The sequence below is a fragment of the Ylistrum balloti genome, unplaced genomic scaffold (genome assembly GCF_031769215.1).
Source record: "Ylistrum balloti isolate Yb309-2 unplaced genomic scaffold, AGI_CSIRO_Ybal_v1 Utg369680, whole genome shotgun sequence".
In the NCBI taxonomy this organism is placed as follows: Eukaryota; Metazoa; Mollusca; class Bivalvia; order Pectinida; family Pectinidae; genus Ylistrum; species Ylistrum balloti.
The window spans coordinates 314,005-334,502 of record NW_026781921.1 but is presented as its reverse complement, the minus strand read 5'-3'; the positions used below and the strand labels follow the sequence as shown (position 1 = coordinate 334,502).

General features: G+C 38.5%; 1 protein-coding gene across 1 annotated transcript in view; it reads left to right on the top strand.

Annotated features, from left to right (window-relative positions):
* Positions 1-19,953, top strand: part of LOC132564407 (alpha-(1,3)-fucosyltransferase fut-5-like) — a 34,073-nt gene extending 14,120 nt beyond the window's left edge. Inside the window, exons 3-4 of the mRNA XM_060229061.1 lie at positions 17,252-18,403; positions 19,897-19,953. Coding sequence (XP_060085044.1) covers positions 17,252-18,403; positions 19,897-19,953 — 1,209 coding nt within the window. The remainder of the gene's footprint in view (positions 1-17,251; positions 18,404-19,896) is intronic.
* The last annotated feature ends 545 nt before the right edge of the window (positions 19,954-20,498 follow it).

Here is a 20,498-nt window from a genome sequence, read left to right as displayed (position 1 = left end):
AATATGTTTACAAACTTATCCATCGACAACACTGGTCATGTGACAAAAAATGACCACAGTGTTAGATAAGATTTGCCGTTTGTAAACATTGACCAGCCGAATGACCATTAATCATCATCGTTTATGATATTAATTCTTCTCATTAATGCACTGACTCTTAGACAAACAAATACATTTTATAACTTGTATCACGTGACTTTCGTTTTACATTTTCATTAAAGAAATTTATTTTAATAAAGAAGTTCTATATCACATTTTCGAGTCACTTAACTGTACTGTATAGATAAAACGAAATTTAATATCTTTCAGCCTTGCATGACAAACAACAAACAAAATGACAAAAAGAAAAATCTTTTATTTACCATAGACTTCACGAGTCTTGTCAAACTGCATAATACTTGGAATGAGAGAAAGATATGTGTTTGCTCGCACTCGGCCGTAGTGGTCGACTGTAAAAAAAAAACCAAACAAACAAAATATCGTATCTTCAATCGATAAACGCGAGCAAAATTTTCTTATTCCCTTTTACCGTGCAAATGTTAAAATTGTCATATTTGAACGATCAGCTTATGAAATATTATTACCACAATTCTGGACATTGTTCAAATTACAAACATATTGTTAGTTATTTCGTCATCTGTCTATTTTCATCTGCGGTTTGATGAGATTTTATAAGGTGGCTGATGTTGTAGATGACTTTGTCTATAACGATGTGCCGTTGTAATGATTTTCCTAACGGTCAGCCAGTGTCAGTAGAATGTACACAGACAGACTATCAGATAAAACGCCTATTTAGATCAATAATCTTAAGTAAACATATATACGTATCTTGTGAATAGTCTGTCTTCGTAATAACTTACCAAACTATATCCGGACTGGTATGTATGTGCTTCAGAACACGATATCTGCCGTTTGTTTGCACCGGCATTTGGTCATTTGGAAAGCCTCGACAAGATCCGTTATTTCTAATGTAAAAGTAAAGAACGGCGTTCCGAATGAAAGCTTACCGAGACGCCAATTGTCAGTCATGAAGATCGATGATAATATTTACAATGATGTAAACGGCATTCTTTCCCAGCACGTAAGCGACAGTGTTTGAGAAACCATTATGATACTAATGAATTGGCTACACGATTGTCCGACAGACTGTGGCGTTTCACAGGTCAATATTGACCAGAATACTTTACATCAGGTAGTTGTCGATGAACAGTCATCTACCAAGCATGTTTTAAATTTTTCAAGATGAGATTAAAAAAAAATCGGGTAAACAGTTGCCATCCTGAAAATCTTGCCTATATACATTGAAGTATGTCAATACATGACTGTATAGATCAAAGGATAACTTATACGGTCCGACACGACAACAACTAATGAGGAGGAGGATTTTCTACACCCTATAATAGCTGGCTTAGCAAAGTTTGGGTGGTTGGGTGGCGCAGTGCGAACGCACTCGTCTTTCACCTAGTCGTCCAGGGTTCGATTCCCGCGCGATGGACGTGAAAAGGTATGGAGTCATGTGACCGACCATGTGTGTTTCCCAGGGTACTCCGCTTACCACTCGCAGTAAGAATCACAATACTCTACTGTGACAAATATTCAGTGATGTAGACAGACGGTTACTCTACTGTGACAAAGATTCAGTGATGTAGACAGACGGTTACCCTACTGTGACAAAGATTCGGTGATGTAGACAGACGGTTACCCTACTGTGACAAAGATTCAGTGATGTAGACAGACGATTACTCTGCTGTGACAAAGATTCAGTGATGTAGACAGACGATTACTCTACTGTGACAAAGATTCGGAGATGTAGACAGACGATTACTCTACTGTGACAAAGATTCAGTGATGTAGACAGACGGTTACCCTACTGTGACAAAGATTCAGTTATATAGACAGACGATTACTCTGCTGTGACAAAGATTCGGAGATGTAGACAGACGATTACTCTACTGTGACAAAGATTCAGTGATGTAGACAGACGATTACTCTACTGTGACAAAGATTCAGTGATGTAGACAGACGATTACTCTACTGTGACAAAGATTCAGTGATGTAGACAGACGATTACTCTACTGTGACAAAGATTCAGTACATGTAACTAGTTTGTCTCCTTCAGTACGTGTGACTAGTTTGTCTCCTTCAGTACTTGTGACTGGTTTGTCTCCTTCAGTACATGTGACTAGTTTGTCTCCTTCAGTACGTGTGACTAGTTTGTCTCCTTCAGTACGTGTGACTAGTTTGTCTCCTTCAGTACGTGTGACTAGTTTGTCTCCTTCAGTATATGTGACTAGTTTGTCTCCTTCAGTACATGTGACTTGTTTGTCTCATTCAGTACTTGTGACTGGTTTGTCTCCTTCAGTACATGTGACTGGTTTGTCTCCTTCAGTACATGTAACTAGTTTGTCTCCTTCAGTACATGTGGCTAGTTTGGCTCCTTCAGTACATGTGACTAGTTTGTCTCCTTCAGTACATGTGACTAGTTTGTCTCCTTCAGTACATGTGACTTGTTTGTCTCCTTCAGGACTTGTGACTTGTTTGTCTCCTTCAGTACGTGTGACTAGTTTGTCTCCTTCAGTACATGTGACTGGTTTGTCTCCTTCAGTACATGTGACTAGTTTGTCTCCTTCGGTACATGTGACTAGTTTGTCTCCTTATGTACATGTGACTTGTTTGTCTCTTTCAGTACATGTGACTAGTTTGTCTCTTTCAGTACATGTGACTAGTTTGTCTTCGTCAGTACATGTGACTTGTTTGTCTCCTTCAGTACATGTGGCTAGTTTGTCTCCTTCAGTACGTGTGACTAGTTTGTCTCTTTCAGTACATGTGACTAGTTTGTCTTCGTCAGTACATGTGACTGGTTTGTCTCCTTCAGTACATGTGACTAGTTTGTCTCCTTCGGTACATGTGACTAGTTTGTCTCCTTATGTACATGTGACTAGTTTGTCTCTTTCAGTACATGTGACTAGTTTGTCTCTTTCAGTACATGTGACTAGTTTGTCTACGTCAGTACATGTGACTTGTTTGTCTCCTTCAGTACATGTGACTAGTTTGTCTCCTTCAGTACGTGTGACTAGTTTGTCTCCTTCAGTACATGTGACTAGTTTGTCTCCTTCAGTACATGTGACTAGTTTGTCTCCTTCAGTACGTGTGACTAGTTTGTCTCCTTCAGTACTTGTGACTGGTTTGTCTCCTTCAGTACATGCGGTTTGTTTGTCTCCTTCAGTACATGTGACTGGTTTGTCTCCTTAAGTACGTGTGACTAGTTTGTCTCCTTCAGTACTTGTGACTGGTTTGTCTCCTTCAGTACATGCGGTTTGTTTGTCTCCTTCAGTACATGTGACTGGTTTGTCTCCTTAAGTACATGTGACTGGTTTGTCTCCTTCAGTACAAGTGACTGGTTTGCCTCTTTCAGTACGTGTGACTAGTTTGTCTCCCTTTCAGTACGTGTGACTGTTTAATTTTCTCCTTCAGTACGTGTACATCTTACGGCTTGTTACAGATGCGCTTGATCACAAGGAAACAAATGCATAACATTAGACAAAAAAGTAAAAGATCCCTCACTCCCTTCAAGCAAAAAGTCCTTTTGAATTGAGTATAAATAAACAAAATTATTAATTCTACTCAATAGGTAAACTTCTATACAGAATATAAATACGACTTTCTCATACTCAAAGGTACACTTACATTGAGTACTTGAGTAGTCTTTTATTATTTCAACTGAAAAAATGAGAGAAAATTAAACCATGTAAAACGATAAAAAATTGCACGTCGAAAAGCGTTGGAAAATAAATATATGTACCCCTCAACTCCAAAGCACGTTGCAAGGGAGACAACTCTTACTAGATTCAAGTATATATTATTGAGGAACGAATTTCTAAAAGAAACGGACTCCAAACTGAATAAACAATGTAAGAATTATTATCGGTATTGTTTTCAGTTAGAATGGGTTTAGAAGGCATTTAAAATTATTTAACGATATTAATGAAATTATCGTAACATTGGCATAAATATAATCTTCCTACGATAATTAAAATTAAAAAAACGCCATGATTTGCAACATCAGATCCGGGGTTTGTGGTTTGATCCCTAATCAGAGCAGTTTTTGGTTCTTAGGAAGCTGACAAGACGGACCGTCTTTTGCTGCCCCGTCTTGTGTTGTCACGGTTGTGTCTTTGATCAAGACAATTAAACCCAGTGACTTTGGATAGTATGCATGTTGTTCAGTTAAGCTAAAAAATGAACACGGCTGTTCTCCAGGCAATAAAGATTCAGGAAAATTCGCTGAACCATTAAATTATTAGAATTTGGCTAGTCGATCTAGGGGTAAGCATTGTTCACAGACAGACAGACAGACAGACAGACAGACAGACAGACAGACAGACAGACAGACAGACAGATATATATATATATATATATATATATATATATATAGATATATATATATATATATATATATATAGACATATATATATATATATATATATATATATATACAGACAGACAGACAGACAGACAGACAGACAGACAGACATACAGATAGATAGATATATATATATATATATAGGCAGGCAGGCAGGCAGGCAGGCAGGCAGGCAGGCAAGGCAGGCAGGCAAGGCAGGCAGGCAGGCAGGCAGGCAGGCAGGCAGGCAGGCAGACAGACAGACAGACACTCCCTCCCTCCCTCCCTCACTCAAATAAATTCAAATATTATACCTTGTCCAGTGAAAAAGGTGGTGTTGAATAGATCTCTTTGCTTATATAGCTTTCTCGGTATGTAAGTCCCTCTTGTTCTTAATGTAAGAACATAGTTTTCCTGTGTATTATCTCCTCTTGTGCTTTATGTAATATATGAATTTCCCTGTATGCTATATGCTATTTCCGCTTGTACTGTATGTAAGCACAAAATTTCTGTGTGTGTTACCTCCCCTTAACCTTTGTATATTACAGGGCTTTTTCTACGCGTTAGTTATCATTGTCCTCGGTGTTAGTATATTTTGATGCGTGTTATTGTCCTGTGTCCAGTCCCGTGTGATATTTCAACCTGTCTTGTGTGGTAGCATATTTTCTCTGTGTGTTAGTTCCACCTGTCCTATGTTGGTGCATTTTCTCTGTGTGTTAGTTCTACCTGTCCTGTATGTAAGTACATTTTCTCTGTGTGTTAGTTCCACCTGTCCTGTATTTAAGTACATTTTCTCTGTGTGTTAGTTCCACCTGTCCTGTACATTTTCTCTGTGTGTTAGTTCCACCTGTCCTGTATGTAAGTACATTTTCTCTGTGTGTTAGTTCCACCTGTCCTGTATGTAAGTACATTTTCTCTGTGTGTTAGTTCCACCTGTCCTGTATTTAAGTACATTTTCTCTGTGTGTTAGTTCCACCTGTCCTGTATGTAAGTACATTTTCTCTGTGTGTTAGTTCCAGCTGTCCTGTATGTAAGTACATTTTCTCTGTCTGTTAGTTCCACCTGTCCTGTATGTAAGTACATTTTCTCTGTGTGGTAGTTCCAGCTGTCCTGTATGTAAGTACTTTTTCTCTGTGTGTTAGTTCCACCTGTCCTGTATGTAAGTACTTTTTCTCTGTGTGTTAGTTCCAGCTGTCCTGTATGTAAGTACATTTTCTCTGTGTGTTAGTTCCACCTGTCCTGTATGTAAGTACATTTTCTCTGTGTGTTAGTTCCAGCTGTCCTGTATGTAAGTACTTTTTCTCTGTGTGTTAGTTCCACCTGTCCTGTATGTAAGTACTTTTTCTCTGTGTGTTAGTTCCACCTGTCCTGTATGTAAGTACATTTTCTCTGTGTGTTAGTTCCATCTGTATGTAAGTACATTTTCTCTGTGTGTTAGTTCCAGCTGTCCTGTATGTAAGTACATTTTCTCTGTGTGTTAGTTCCACCTGTCCTGTGTGTAAGTACATTTTCTCTGTGTGTTAGTTCCACCTATCCTGTATGTAAGTACATTTTCTCTGTGTGGTAGTTCCAGCTGTCCTGTATGTAAGTACATTTTCTCTGTGTGTTAGTTCCACCTGTCATTTTCTCTGTGTGTTAGTTCCACCTGTCCTGTATGTAAGTACATTTTCTCTGTGTGTTAGTTCCACCTGTCCTGTATGTAAGTACATTTTCTCTGTGTGTTAGTTCCACCTGTCCTATGTTGGTGCATTTTCTCTGTGTGTTAGTTCTACCTGTCCTGTATGTAAGTACATTTTCTCTGTGTGTTAGTTCCACCTGTCCTATATTTAAGTACATTTTTTCTGTGTGTTAGTTCCACCTGTCCTGTATGTAAGTACATTTTCTCTGTGTGTTAGTTCCACCTGTCCTGTATGTAAGTACATTTTCTCTGTGTGTTAGTTCCAACTTCCTGTATGTAAGTACATTTTCTCTGTGTGTTAGTTCCACCTGTCCTGTATGTAAGTACATTTTCTCTGTGTGTTAGTTCCACCTGTCCTGTATGTAAGTACTTTTTCTCTGTGTGTTAGTTCCACCTGTCCTGTGTGTAAGTACTTTTTCTCTGTGTGTTAGTTCCAGCTGTCCTGTGTGTAAGTACATTTTCTCTGTGTGTTAGTTCCACCTGTCCTGTATGTAAGTACATTTTCTCTGTGTGTTAGTTCCACCTGTCCTGAATATAAGTACATTTTCTCTGTGTGTTAGTTCCACCTGTCCTGTATGTAAGTACATTTTCTCTGTGTGTTAGTTCCACCTGTCCTGTATGTAAGTACATTTTCTCTGTGTGTTAGTTCCACCTGTCCTGTATGTAAGTACATTTTCTCTGTGTGGTAGTTCCAGCTGTCCTGTATGTAAGTACATTTTCTCTGTGTGGTAGTTCCAGCTGTCCTGTATGTAAGTACATTTTCTCTGTGTGGTAGTTCCATCTGTCCTGTATGTAAGTACATTTTCTCTCTGTGTTAGTTCCACCTGTCCTGTATTTAAGTACATTTTTTCTGTGTGTTAGTTCCACCTGTCCTGTATGTAAGTACATTTTCTCTGTGTGTTAGTTCTACCTGTCCTGTATGTAAGTACATTTTCTCTGTGTGTTAGTTCCACCTGTCCTATATTTAAGTACATTTTTTCTGTGTGTTAGTTCCACCTGTCCTGTATGTAAGTACATTTTCTCTGTGTGTTAGTTCCACCTGTCCTGTATGTAAGTACATTTTCTCTGTGTGTTAGTTCCACCTGTCCTGTATGTAAGTACATTTTCTCTGTGTGTTAGTTCCACCTGTCCTATATTTAAGTACATTTTTTCTGTGTGTTAGTTCCACCTGTCCTGTATGTAAGTACATTTTCTCTGTGTGTTAGTTCCACCTGTCCTGTATGTAAGTACATTTTCTCTGTGTGTTAGTTCCACCTGTCCTGTATTTAAGTACATTTTCTCTGTGTGGTAGTTCCAGCTGTCCTGTATGTAAGTACTTTTTCTCTGTGTGTTAGTTCCACCTGTCCTGTATGTAAGTACATTTTCTCTGTGTGTTAGTTCCACCTATCCTGTATGTAAGTACATTTTCTCTGTGTGGTAGTTCCAGCTGTCCTGTATGTAAGTACATTTTCTCTGTGTGTTAGTTCCACCTGTCCTGTATGTAAGTACATTTTCTCTGTGTGTTAGTTCCAGCTGTCCTGTATGTAAGTACATTTTCTCTGTGTGTTAGTTCCACCTGTCCTGTATGTAAGTACATCTATTCCTATATTTTAGTTCCCTTGACATGTCGAAGAGCTCATTAACGACTGGTTACACTTTAATCCTAATACCAGGGTTGTTATGTTTAAAATATACACTCAATATTGAAGAGACCTTTAATACCCACAGGGCTAATCAATTCACTCTCTTATCGTTTTGTTTACCTTCCAACCATAAGTGTAGCCTTACTTGTCTGAAACAGATGCCATCGACACTGTTTTATTTGATCGGCTTATAAGGTGTCCACTTTATAGGGTGTTAATTGATCTAGAAAACTTCAACGTTTCCAACATTTCTTTGCAGTGAAATCTTATTGAGACACATTACAATACAGCAACTAATACACATTAAACGTCTCATTAAAACTAGAAAAATGTCCACTTATGAACAAAATCAATGAAACTAAGGTCATATGTAGACAAAATAAAGAGTTTTTGAAAATGTACCAGGAGAAGAGGTTTTGACAGGGTAATCATCTTCTGCTTCATCGATGACACCGCCTCGTAAAAATCTTGATCAAAGTAAATAGAGCAACATAGAATTTGGGTAAAAGCACAAACACAAGTTGAGTGCTTGGTTTAAAATTTAAGAATAGTGGCAGGCCATTTAGAAGGTCTTTTTGTCAAAATGGCACTGATACCAACGAATTGTTTTAAGTTGCTAATAGTTGTGAGAAATAGACTCTACCACATAAAGATTAAAAGAGAGAAATTGCGGACCGGACATCAAGGCCCGTGTTAAGAGGGTCGGAATACAGGGATAAGACATCAAGGCCTGTGTTAAGAAGGGTCGGAATACAGGGATCAGACATCAAGGCCGGTGTTAAGAAGGGTCGGAATACAGGGATCAGACATCAAGGCCGGTGTTAAAGAGGGTAGGAATACAGGGATCAGACATAAAGGACGGTGTTAAGAAGGGTCGGAATACAGGGATCAGACATCAAGGCCGGTGTTAAGAAGGGTCGGAATACAGGGATAAGACATCAAGGCCGGTGTTAAGAAAGGTCGGAATACAGAGATCAGACATCAAGGCCGGTGTTAAAGAGGGTAGGAATACAGGGATCAGACATCAAGGCCGGTGTTAAGAAGGGTCGGAATACAGGGATCAGACATCAAGGCCGGTGTTAAGAAGGGTAGGAACACAGGAACCGGTGTTAAGAAGGGTCGGAATACAGGGATGAGACATCAAGGCCGGTGTTAAGAAGGGTCGGAATACAGGGATCAGACATCAAGGCCGGTGTTAAGAAGGGTAGGAATACAGGGATCGGACATCAAGGCCGGTGTTAAGAAGGGTCGGAATACAGGGATCAGACATCAAGGCCGGTGTTAAGAAGGGTCGGAATACAGGGATCAGACATCAAGGCCGGTGTTAAGAAGGGTCGGAATAAGAAGGGTCGGAATACAGGGATCACACATCAAGGCCGGTGTTAAGAAGGGTCGGAATACAGGGATGAGACATCAAGGCCGGTGTTAAGAAGGGTCGGAATACAGGGATCAGACATCAAGGCCGGTGTTAAGAAGGGTCGGAATACAGGGATGAGACATCAAGGCCGGTGTTAAGAAGGGTCGGTATACAGGGATCAGATATCAAGGCCGGTGTTAAGAAGGGTCGGAATACAGGTATCAGACATCAAGGCCGGTGTTAAGAAGGGTCGGAATACAGGGGCCGGACATTAAGGCCAGTGTTAAGAAGGGTCGGAATACAGGGGCCGGACATTAAGGCCAGTGTTAAGAAGGGTAGGAATACAGGGACCGGACATTAAGGCCGGTGGTAAGAAAGGTCGGAATACAGGGATCAGACATCAAGGCCGGTGTAAAGAAGGGTCGGAATACAGGGATCAGACATCAAGTCCGGATTGAAGAGCGATCATTATATCGGAACCAAATTCAAAACAGGTGCACAGTGGTATTGCTATGTTATAATAAGTCCAAAATAAACTCTAGAAATACCAGAGAGCGACTGGGTGGCGAGTCTCGGTCGAGTGGGTTAAGCAATCAATATTCAGAGCCTATAAATAGTTAACTGTCAGAAGTCCACCCGATCTCGGGGATTTAAAAGGTAACATAAGGCTTTAAATGGCACGGCAGCACAGCACATTCTACACATTCACTACCATATCGGACATGTGAAAAAGTCAAAAGGTAAATAAGGTGAGAGAAACGGTTTCATTGTTATACTTGGGTACAGGCGGACATAGTTCAAATTGCCATCCATGTCAACACGGGTGAATCGAACATGACTGATCTACGGCAAAATGCGGGACTCGTGACGAACTGATCAGCGGCAAAATACAGGACTCGTGACGAACAATGGATAGCTGAAGGTATGATTCTATTTAAATATATTGAAGAGAATATAGTGCCACGTTACCAATATGATGTAACTACACACCTGTATACTGTACTACATACCACCTCTATACTGTACTACACACCACCTCTATTCTGTACTACACACCACCTCTATACTGTACTACACACCACCTCTATACTGTACTACACATCACCTCTATACTGTACTACACACCACCTCTATACTGTACTACACATCACCTCTATACTGTACTACACACCACCTCTATACTGTACTACACACCACCTCTATACTGTACTACACACCACCTCTATACTGTACTACACATCACCTCTATACTGTACTACACACCACCTCTATACTGTACTACACATCACCTCTATATTGTACTACACACCACCTCTATACTGTACTACACACCATCTCTATACTGTACTACACACCACCTCTATACTGTACTACACATCACCTCTATATTGTACTACATACCACCTCTATACTGTACTACACACCACCTCTATACTGTACTATACACCTCTATACTGTACTAAACACCACCTCTATACTGTACTACACACCATCTCTATACTGTACTACACATCACCTCTATATTGTACTACACACCACCTCTATACTGTACTACACACCACCTCTATACTGTACTACACATCAACTCTATATTGTACTACACACCACCTCTATACTGTACTACACACCACCTCTATACTGTACTACATACTACCTCTATACTGTACTGCACACCACCTCTATACTGTACTACACATCACCTCTATACTGTACTACACACCACCTCTATACTGTACTACACATCACCTCTATATTGTACTACACACCACCTCTATACTGTACTACACACCATCTCTATACTGTACTACACACTACCTCTATACTGTACTACACATCACCTCTATATTGTACTACATACCACCTCTATACTGTACTACACCACCTCTATACTGTACTATACACCTCTATACTGTACTAAACACCACCTCTATACTGTACTACACACCATCTCTATACTGTACTACACATCACCTCTATATTGTACTACACACCACCTCTATACTGTACTACACACCACCTCTATACTGTACTACACATCAACTCTATATTGTACTACACACCACCTCTATACTGTACTACATACTACCTCTATACTGTACTGCACACCACCTATATGCTGTACTACACACCACCTCTATACTGTACTACACACCTCTATAGTGTATTACACACCTCTATACTGTACTACACACCACCTCTATACTGTACTACACACCACCTCTATATTGTACTACATACAGTCTTAAGCTATATCAGCAATCCACCAGATCATACACACTGTTCTGACTATGGCGGTATATTTTTCTCTTTTAAATAGTTAATGTCTGTCTAGCTGCTTTCCCAGAGAAAATCAAGGTTTTTGATTGCCCCATTGTTGTCTTTGTGTAACCTTTGTATACAGCGGCTTATTCACACAGGAAGACATTTTTTATAATTACTGACCAAAACCTCAAGTTGTTTACGTATTTCAGCGAAAACCAACTGTCATCGTTCATAAGGTGACACACCTTATGGTAATGCAATAATTATATTAAAAATATTAAAAAAATTAATAATCGCTTCACCATTGCTATAATTGATTCACTTGATGTGATATTGGGTCACGTGCAAAATCATTATGATAATTCATCTCTGTGAGTGGTGTACAATCAATGTTCATTGTTATTAAAATACTGTGGCAATGTAAATACCCATGGGGTGAAAAACTGATTCACTTTCATGCGTAAGAAAAGCACGTCTGCAGGTTTGGTATATTTGTATATGGTCTTTGAAAGAGTAGAAGCAAAACGAATCGGTTTTTGTCAAATCAGTACAATATTAGCTCAGCTGTCACACTTGTATCTGTAGACCAGACCACAATTTATATCAAATCAGTATAATATTAGCTCAGCTGTCACACTTGTATCTGTAGACCAGACCACAATTTATATCAAATCAGTATAATATTAGCTCAGCTGTCACACTTGTATCTGTAGACACTTTATATCAAATCAGTATAATATTAGCTCAGCTGTCACACTTGTATCAGTACATTATTACAATTTATATCAAATCAGTACAATATTAGCTCAGCTGTCACACTTGTATCTGTAGACCAGACCACAATTTAACTCAAATCAGTACAATATTAGCTCAGCTGTCACACTTGTATCTGTAGACCAGACCACAATTTAACTCAAATCAGTACAATATTAGCTCAGCTGTCACACTTGTATCTGTAGACCAGACCACAATTTAACTCAAATCAGTACAATATTAGCTCAGCTGTCACACTTGTATCTGTAGACCAGACCACAATTTAACTCAAATCAGTACAATATTAGCTCAGCTGTCACACTTGTATCTGTAGACCAGACCACAATTTAACTCAAATCAGTACAATATTAGCTCAGCTGTCACACTTGTATCTGTAGACCAGACCACAATTTAACTCAAATCAGTACAATATTAGCTCAGCTGTCACACTTGTATCTGTAGACCAGACCACAATTTATATCAAATCAGTACAATATTAGCTCAGCTGTCACACTTGTATCTGTAGACCAGACCACAATTTAACTCAAATCAGTACAATATTAGCTCAGCTGTCACACTTGTATCTGTAGACCAGACCACAATTTATATCAAATCAGTACAATATTAGCTCAACTGTCACACTTGATATCTGTAGACCAGACCACGATTTATATCAAATCAACTACACTTGATATTAGCTCAGCTGTCACACTTGTATCTGTAGACCAGACCACAATTTAACTCAAATCAGTACAATATTAGCTCAGCTGTCACACTTGTATCTGTAGACCAGACCACAATTTAACTCAAATCAGTACAATATTAGCTCAGCTGTCACACTTGATATCTGTAGACCAGACCACAATTTAACTCAAATCAATACAATATTAGCTCAGCTGTCACACTTGTATCTGTAGACCAGACCACAATTTAACTCAAATCAATACAATATTAGCTCAACTGTCACACTTGATATCTGTAGACCAGACCACAATTTATATCAAATCAGTACAATATTAGCTCAACTGTCACACTTGATATCTGTAGACCAGACCACAATTTATATCAAATCAGTACAATATTAGCTCAGCTGTCACACTTGTATCTGTAGACCAGACCACAATTTAACTCAAATCAATACAATATTAGCTCAGCTGTCACACTTGTATCTGTAGACCAGACCACAATTTAACTCAAATCAGTACAATATTAGCTCAGCTGTCACACTTGTATCTGTAGACCAGACCACAATTTAACTCAAATCAGTACAATATTAGCTCAACTGTAATCCTTGATATCTGTAGACCAGACCACAATTTAACTCAAATCAGTACAATATTAGCTCAACTGTCACACTTGATATCTGTAGACCAGACCACAATTTAACTCAAATCAGTACAATATTAGCTCAACTGTCACACTTGATATCTGTAGACCAGACCACAATTTAACTCAAATCAGTACAATATTAGCTCAGCTGACACATTTGATATCTGGTCGTCCTGGAAGAGACCAGACCACAATTTATATCAAATCAGCACTATAATCTGAAAAGAAAAGGACTTAAACTTGTGTTTAAATGACATAATTAACATCAAATAGATAACTTCAGTTTTTTAAAAGGACATGGCGAGCTGTCAGTAAGTAAATTACTTATTCATTACTATTGGAATCATTTGAATAGCTACAAAACAGACTGGTTTTATATTCATACCACCTGTTCTGTTATTTGATCTTTTAAAATGTGAATGTGGCACAAACCCCACCCCCCCACACCCACGATTTAAAAAATTAAATCAGTATATTTTAATATTACTGATGTTATAATGATACCTGTATGCACCTTTGGAGATATTGGACAATTATAGACACATAAGCGTATAACACCTTTTAAGGAAAAAATTGAATTAGATATAGTTGTGCCATATAATTGATTTAACAGCGTCAAGCAGCTTTTTCGTCTTTGCAGGACTTGTCAGTGATGCTAAGGGTTTAAATTTTGAAATTTAGGAGACGACGGTGCATTAGTCACTGTAATTATCATATATCTGCTAATTTTAGAACAACTTCAAGTACATATATTTTGAACCGTGCCATTATTCGAATGAATTAAAACGTGACGTGCAGGTTGCGGCAAACATCGGGAACTGTTCTCAGTTCTATCTCTGGACTGCACAACTGACAAACAAAACGTGTTTACACTACGCGTTTATGAGCATTCCTTATGTCCATTACCATCGCTTTTAGGTCTCTGGTCTCTAGGTCTCAGGTCTCTAGGTCATTGGTCTCAAGGTCTCAGGTCTCTAGGTCTCAGGTCTCTAGGTCATTGGTCTCAAGGTGTCTGGTCTCTAGGTCTCAGGTCTCTAGGTCATTGGTCTCAAGGTGTCTGGTCTCTAGGTCTCAGGTCTCTAGGTCACTGGTCTCAAGGTGTCTGGTCTCTAGGTCTCAGGTATCTAGGTCACTGATCTCAAGGTTTCTGGTTTCAAGGTTTCTGGTCTCTAGGTCTCAGGTCTCTAGGTCACTGGTCTCAAAGTGTCTGGTTTCTAGGTCTCTGGCCTCAAGGTGTCTGGTCTCTAGGTCTCAGGTCTCTAGGTCATTGGTCTCAAGGTGTCTGGTCTCTAGGTCTCAGGTCTCTAGGTCACTGGTCTCACTGACACACATACACAGATATATTGTACAATGTGTAGTCTATATAGATACAACAGTCAGAGCTGGTAAACCAACACAAATACATTGTACATTGGGTAGTCTGTATAGATACAACAGTCAGAACTGACACACAAACACAGATACATTGTACAAAGTGTAGTCTATATAGATACAACATTCAGAACTGAAACACAAACACAGATACATTGTACAATGTGTGGTCTATATAGATAAAACATTCAGAACTGAAACACAAACACAGATACATTGTACAATGTGTGGTCTATATAGATAAAACATTCAGAACTGACACACAAACACAGATACATTGTGCAATGTGTAGTCTATATAGATACAACATTCAGAACTGACACACAAACACAGATACATTGTGCAATGTGTAGTCTATATAGATACAACAGTCAGAACTGACTCACAAACACAAATACATTGTACAATGTGTAGTCTGTATAAATACAATCAGAACTGACACACAAACACAGATACATTGTACATTGGGAAGTCAACAAATAAGGCGTCAGTCACATACGAGGCCATTGGCCTATTGTTGAAAACTCAAAAGGAAATGTATAGTTCAAGATCATCTACATGCAGCTGTGTCCTACATACCCACACATACTGTGACAAGATCATAATTATCAAGTTATCTGTAAAACGCTTTCAAAAATTCTTATTCAGAATAGCTTGGTAACGACGTCACAAGCTCTGTTCTTAACAGACTGTTGTTCATGCTTGTATAAATGATTATACCATACTTTGCACTTGAATACATATTGTTTCGGTATTTTGTCCTGTGAATAACTATCCAGTTTACTTATCATTTCTGGGGTATAATACACTGCATATATTACCTGTCAGCGACTGCATGAATGCATGATTTTGCAAACATTTTTATTGTACACCTTCAAAATCAATGGCTAGTCTCAGCGATCCGGGTGTGATGTTTATTGACATTTAAATTCATTTGAATACATTTTAGCTTTGCTTTGAAACGATCAACCATACATTTCAATGATCAGAGGATTAATGTCGACAGAGTCGATATTCAATGACGCATGTGATTGAAATGGTATAGTATGGAAAATGAAAACAGTGGATAAAAATCTCTCGACCTCTGATGCGTAACTGTGGGATTAAAGCGGCGTACCCCAGTCAACATAGCTGTCCATAAATTTCTTATAAGGTAATATATATCTGTTTCAGGATTAATACAATTACAAATATAGAATGGAAAAAGGAGAAAACTGCAAATGTAAAGACAGGAAATTAACTGCTTGCAATTGGCATTTCTGGTAAGTATGAATGACATATTTTCGATATCACATATGCAGTTGTGAACAATCCGTTTTTCGGTTGGGAAATGTCATTCAAAATCCTGTAAATGCCTTATCAGGACCCTGCATATCAATAATCGGACAACTTTTGTTAATGTGATTGGTATAAGCGTTCTATTTTACTGTTACGTACGAGATCGATCTGCAGCAGTAAGAACTGCCATCCAAACACACCTACACTGTAGTTATAGTTACAGTATTTATTTGTTTGGGACATGTGTGTCACAAAGGTGTACCAATGGATTGTCAGCATTGTTAGATTTGTTTTGTATTACGTCATTTAATGTTCTCCCAACATCCATTATCGTATGTTGTGTGATATCTTACATAATTACAAATTTGTCGATGTTATAAAGGGAGGTAATAGAATAAGAAAGGATGAATCAGGACGCTTCATTGTAATGGAGATGGTAGTATCTATAATGTTGGGTACCAATATTAGTGAATGTGGTAGAAATGGTTGGTAGTATCTGTAATGTTGGGGTACCAATGAGTGATTGTGATAGAAATGAGGATTAATTTACTGACTGTTGGCGTGTGGTCAGTCGGTCATCTGTATCTATATCTTATGTACTGTTTCGTATTTCGATATTTGGCGACGAAATAACGAGAATTCCTTTTTGATAAAACTGCTAATTAGCGACATGTCTAAATACCGATCCTTTACGGGAAAGCCTTTGTTCTGTAAACCAAATAAGGGAAATAAAGGTAAACTTCGTTATTTCGACTAGCTGGATGACATTGCGGCAAATCCACGGTGCGAAATAACGCAGGTCATCGTCTTATAAGTTTTACCCAGCTCGGCGATTGAGCAAAGATATCGCATCGACAGACGATCTATAGAATGATGTTTTTGCGGTCGTTAAACAGCGAATTGTTCCAACGAAAAGTAACATCAAGATATTTGTTACCTCTTGTCATTAGCTCTGTTATTGTACATACTTTACTGGTCGATCTTGTACTTATCCAAACTATTTTTAAAAATATTTGTTAACGGCGCTAATATCACCTCTGGGCAGCTATCCCGTAAAGAAATGTACCTGATTTGAGTACGACCTCATGCTCCTTGCCTTAAAGACTCGGTTACTCATTTAGTTTACTCACTATTTGCCTAACGTAGACATGTAATGAGGTAGAAGAATCTTCATTTTTCTCTCTTATTTTCCATTTCAGATCCCTTATCTCCTTGTTATGATGCGGAGCCGTGCGTTCGCCATTACATTTCTGATGCTATATATCTATTTATGGATTCTGTGTCTAATACATAACGCGGAGTGGACGGATAAAGGAACGCAGTTTATGGTACAAGAGGGGGCGCTACCCGAAAAACATGTCGTCTATTTCTCTGATCGAGTTTGGAAGGAAAAATCAGAACGCCTGATCCTTGTATGGACTCCAATGTTTTTTCAATGGTTTTGGACGGACGTTTTAGCGAAACAGATGAAGGAATGCGCACATGCGTGCTCGGTTACTTCCGATAAGTCACGGATACAGGAAGCAGATGCTGTACTCTTCCATATTTTCGACTTGTGGTTTTGGCTCGGAATGCCGGCTTACCGCGACCCGAGTCAAATATGGGTTGTATGGTGGGCTGAACCCACGACTCGAGTTTGGCCCGACCTACGACGCTTCCGTAACACTTTTAATTGGACCATGACATATCGCAGAGATTCCACAGTTGAGGCCCCTTTTGCTATCGCAGTGCCGTTAACCAAAGAGGAAATGAGGGCAAATGAAATTTGGTATAATTCAAGTTTTTTCAACCATATGAAACATAAAGTAAATAATGTGTCTATCACAAACAGTGACTGTTATGACGAAGTCCAGAGATACCGACTTGTGGAACAGTTGAGACAGCACGTGCCTGTTGATTTCTACGGTCGCTGTGGTAACCTTTCATGTCCAAGAGACAACGCAGCGTGCAATGATAAACTCAGAAGTTACAAATTCATGATTCAATTTGAAAATAGTTATTGTAATGATTATATTTCTGAGAAGTATTGGAGTTCTCTAAGTTCGGAAAATATTCCAATCGTGAACTGGAAAAAACAACAGCAGAATTATCCAGTTATTAAACATTCCTATATCAATATTTTTGACTTTCCCGACATAAGGTCGGCTGCTGAATATATACAAAAAGTAGCCTCGGATAAAGATCTATATAAAAGCTATTTTAAGTGGAGGACAAAGTATAAAATAATCCAAACTGGAATATGGGCCCAATTCTGTAATCTTTGTGACGCCTTACATGATCGGAAACGGCCTGCCCAGGTCATCCGGGACCTTCAAGTATGGTTGGAGGACGATACATGTCGGAAAGGCACGGTAAGTTATACACAAGTATGCTCTACAGTCAAAATTCTACTCCTCCCGAAAGGCTGGATAAATTTCATACAAATAACGTCATTGGGCGGAGCCCTATACGGTGTACAACATATGAGAAAGAGGGAGCCATGATCTTATCCGGCATTTAGGTTAAAGCACCCTTTCGAGCTGGTTATCCTGTCACATTCTCATCATCAAACTACTGTGTATGTTTGTTCTTTTGCTGTTTGAATATTGCAGTTTTAATTCAGGTGAACGTTGCAATAGGTCGTCATCAAAATAAAAGAGACTTCGACAAAATTTTAGAGCAGGTCTCAAGTTGAACAGGTTAAATTTAAACAACATCAGATCAAATCAGGTAAAAATCTAATCTTGATGCTTCAGTTGAAGCATGTAAGTGCCAAGACTAACAATATTTTTGCATATTATCAAGACGGAAAAAACAGATTGGTGGTTCAACATTCTTAAGTAGTAAGAGCAATTAAAAAAAAAACATGGTTCAATTGCTTCGAACAGTACTAAGTCACCACTGGCCAAAATTTGCTGCACTGGCCAAAATCTGCTGTCTTCAGCGTTTTGTCCATCATCGTCAGCTGCCATAAAAATCTGTGATAATAACAGTAAGTAAGAGGTTGTAGTTGTTGTTTATTGAAAAAGATGCCAGATGGACATTTCTCGACAAAATCCAAACGTAGGTTCTCAACCGTAGTCCTTAGCCACGCCTCTTTAGTTTTGAGACTGCAAATATGTCGAGAGGGGCCATATTTGTGTTTTACTTTTAAAGTTGGTTATTGCGTTCGGGAGAAGTACTGTAGCGATTTCTGAAATTTTTGAATACCAGTTCCTTGTGTCCATTTTTTACATTTTTTTAAATTTCGAGATTGCCACTGTTTTGCTAGCACAGAAGAATATTTCTCTAATTTCAAATATAGATTTGCGTCATTAAATGATGTTACAAAATAATTCAGTCGTTTCTCAATACTACATACAAAATATATGAAAGAAGAGGAAAGACGAAAATGAAAATATTAAATAGCAGTTAAGATCAAATATGTTGGTTGATGGGATTTAATGAACCTCTAGGCTTTATTTATTTCATTGATGTTGTCGACGATACAATTTCAAAGATAAATAGTATATCTTAATACATGTGCTAATATATTTTAGTATATATATGTGTATTAAAACCTACCTTCATATTTATGAAACCAAAAGGCTCAGAAAATTTTGTCGAAGTTGAAGCGTTGATACTATAGTAAAAAAAATTGACGTGAAAACTTATTTTCATATTGATATCGTGTCTCAAAGATTTCACTTATCGTAACCATATCATATCCGAGAAAGATACTTGATATGATTTGTAATTTGAAACTATTGCTCTAAAATCCAACACATATTCTCTGCTCTTTAAAATTGTCATCAGGGAGAGCCATCACTGAGTAGATAAACATCTGTCAATTACACACGTGCATGTCGTCTTGCTTTCTTTATAGCCATGGGCTTTTTTAGAGAGGAGAATCAACCGTCACATCTTTGATATGGGCTTTTAATCTCCTACGGGCGTCTGGACAGACGGACGAACAATTCAACTCATACGGATGAGCCATAATGAACAACAGTAAACAGGTATCTGGATGAATATGTGTTGCTTGTCGATTGACATACTTCAGACGGAAATCAGACCAACATGTGTCGGTCTTACTTCAAACGAGAAACAGAGAAATATGCCGATGTACAACGCACATTATTGAAATGACAACACTGATCAGGATGGACAAATTAAAAGAACCTTCACACCATCCGGACATCTTACGCAAGTTCCGGATTTTTGTTTGTAAATTTCGCTTCTTCGGAGAAAATGAGAACAAGTTGTTTTCTTGGTTGTACATGACGAAACCATGACAAAATGTTGAATTTAAACAATCTATATTACATTTATGTTAATGTTGTGATTACGCAGTACATTTGGAATATGTCGGTTTCCCATTGCGTTCATTGAGCTGTTACATGATGGCAGTTTACAATCGATATGAATGAAATTTGAATGACAGCTATATAGAATTTAATTGCCCCGTAAGGTTTCCTTAATTGTTTT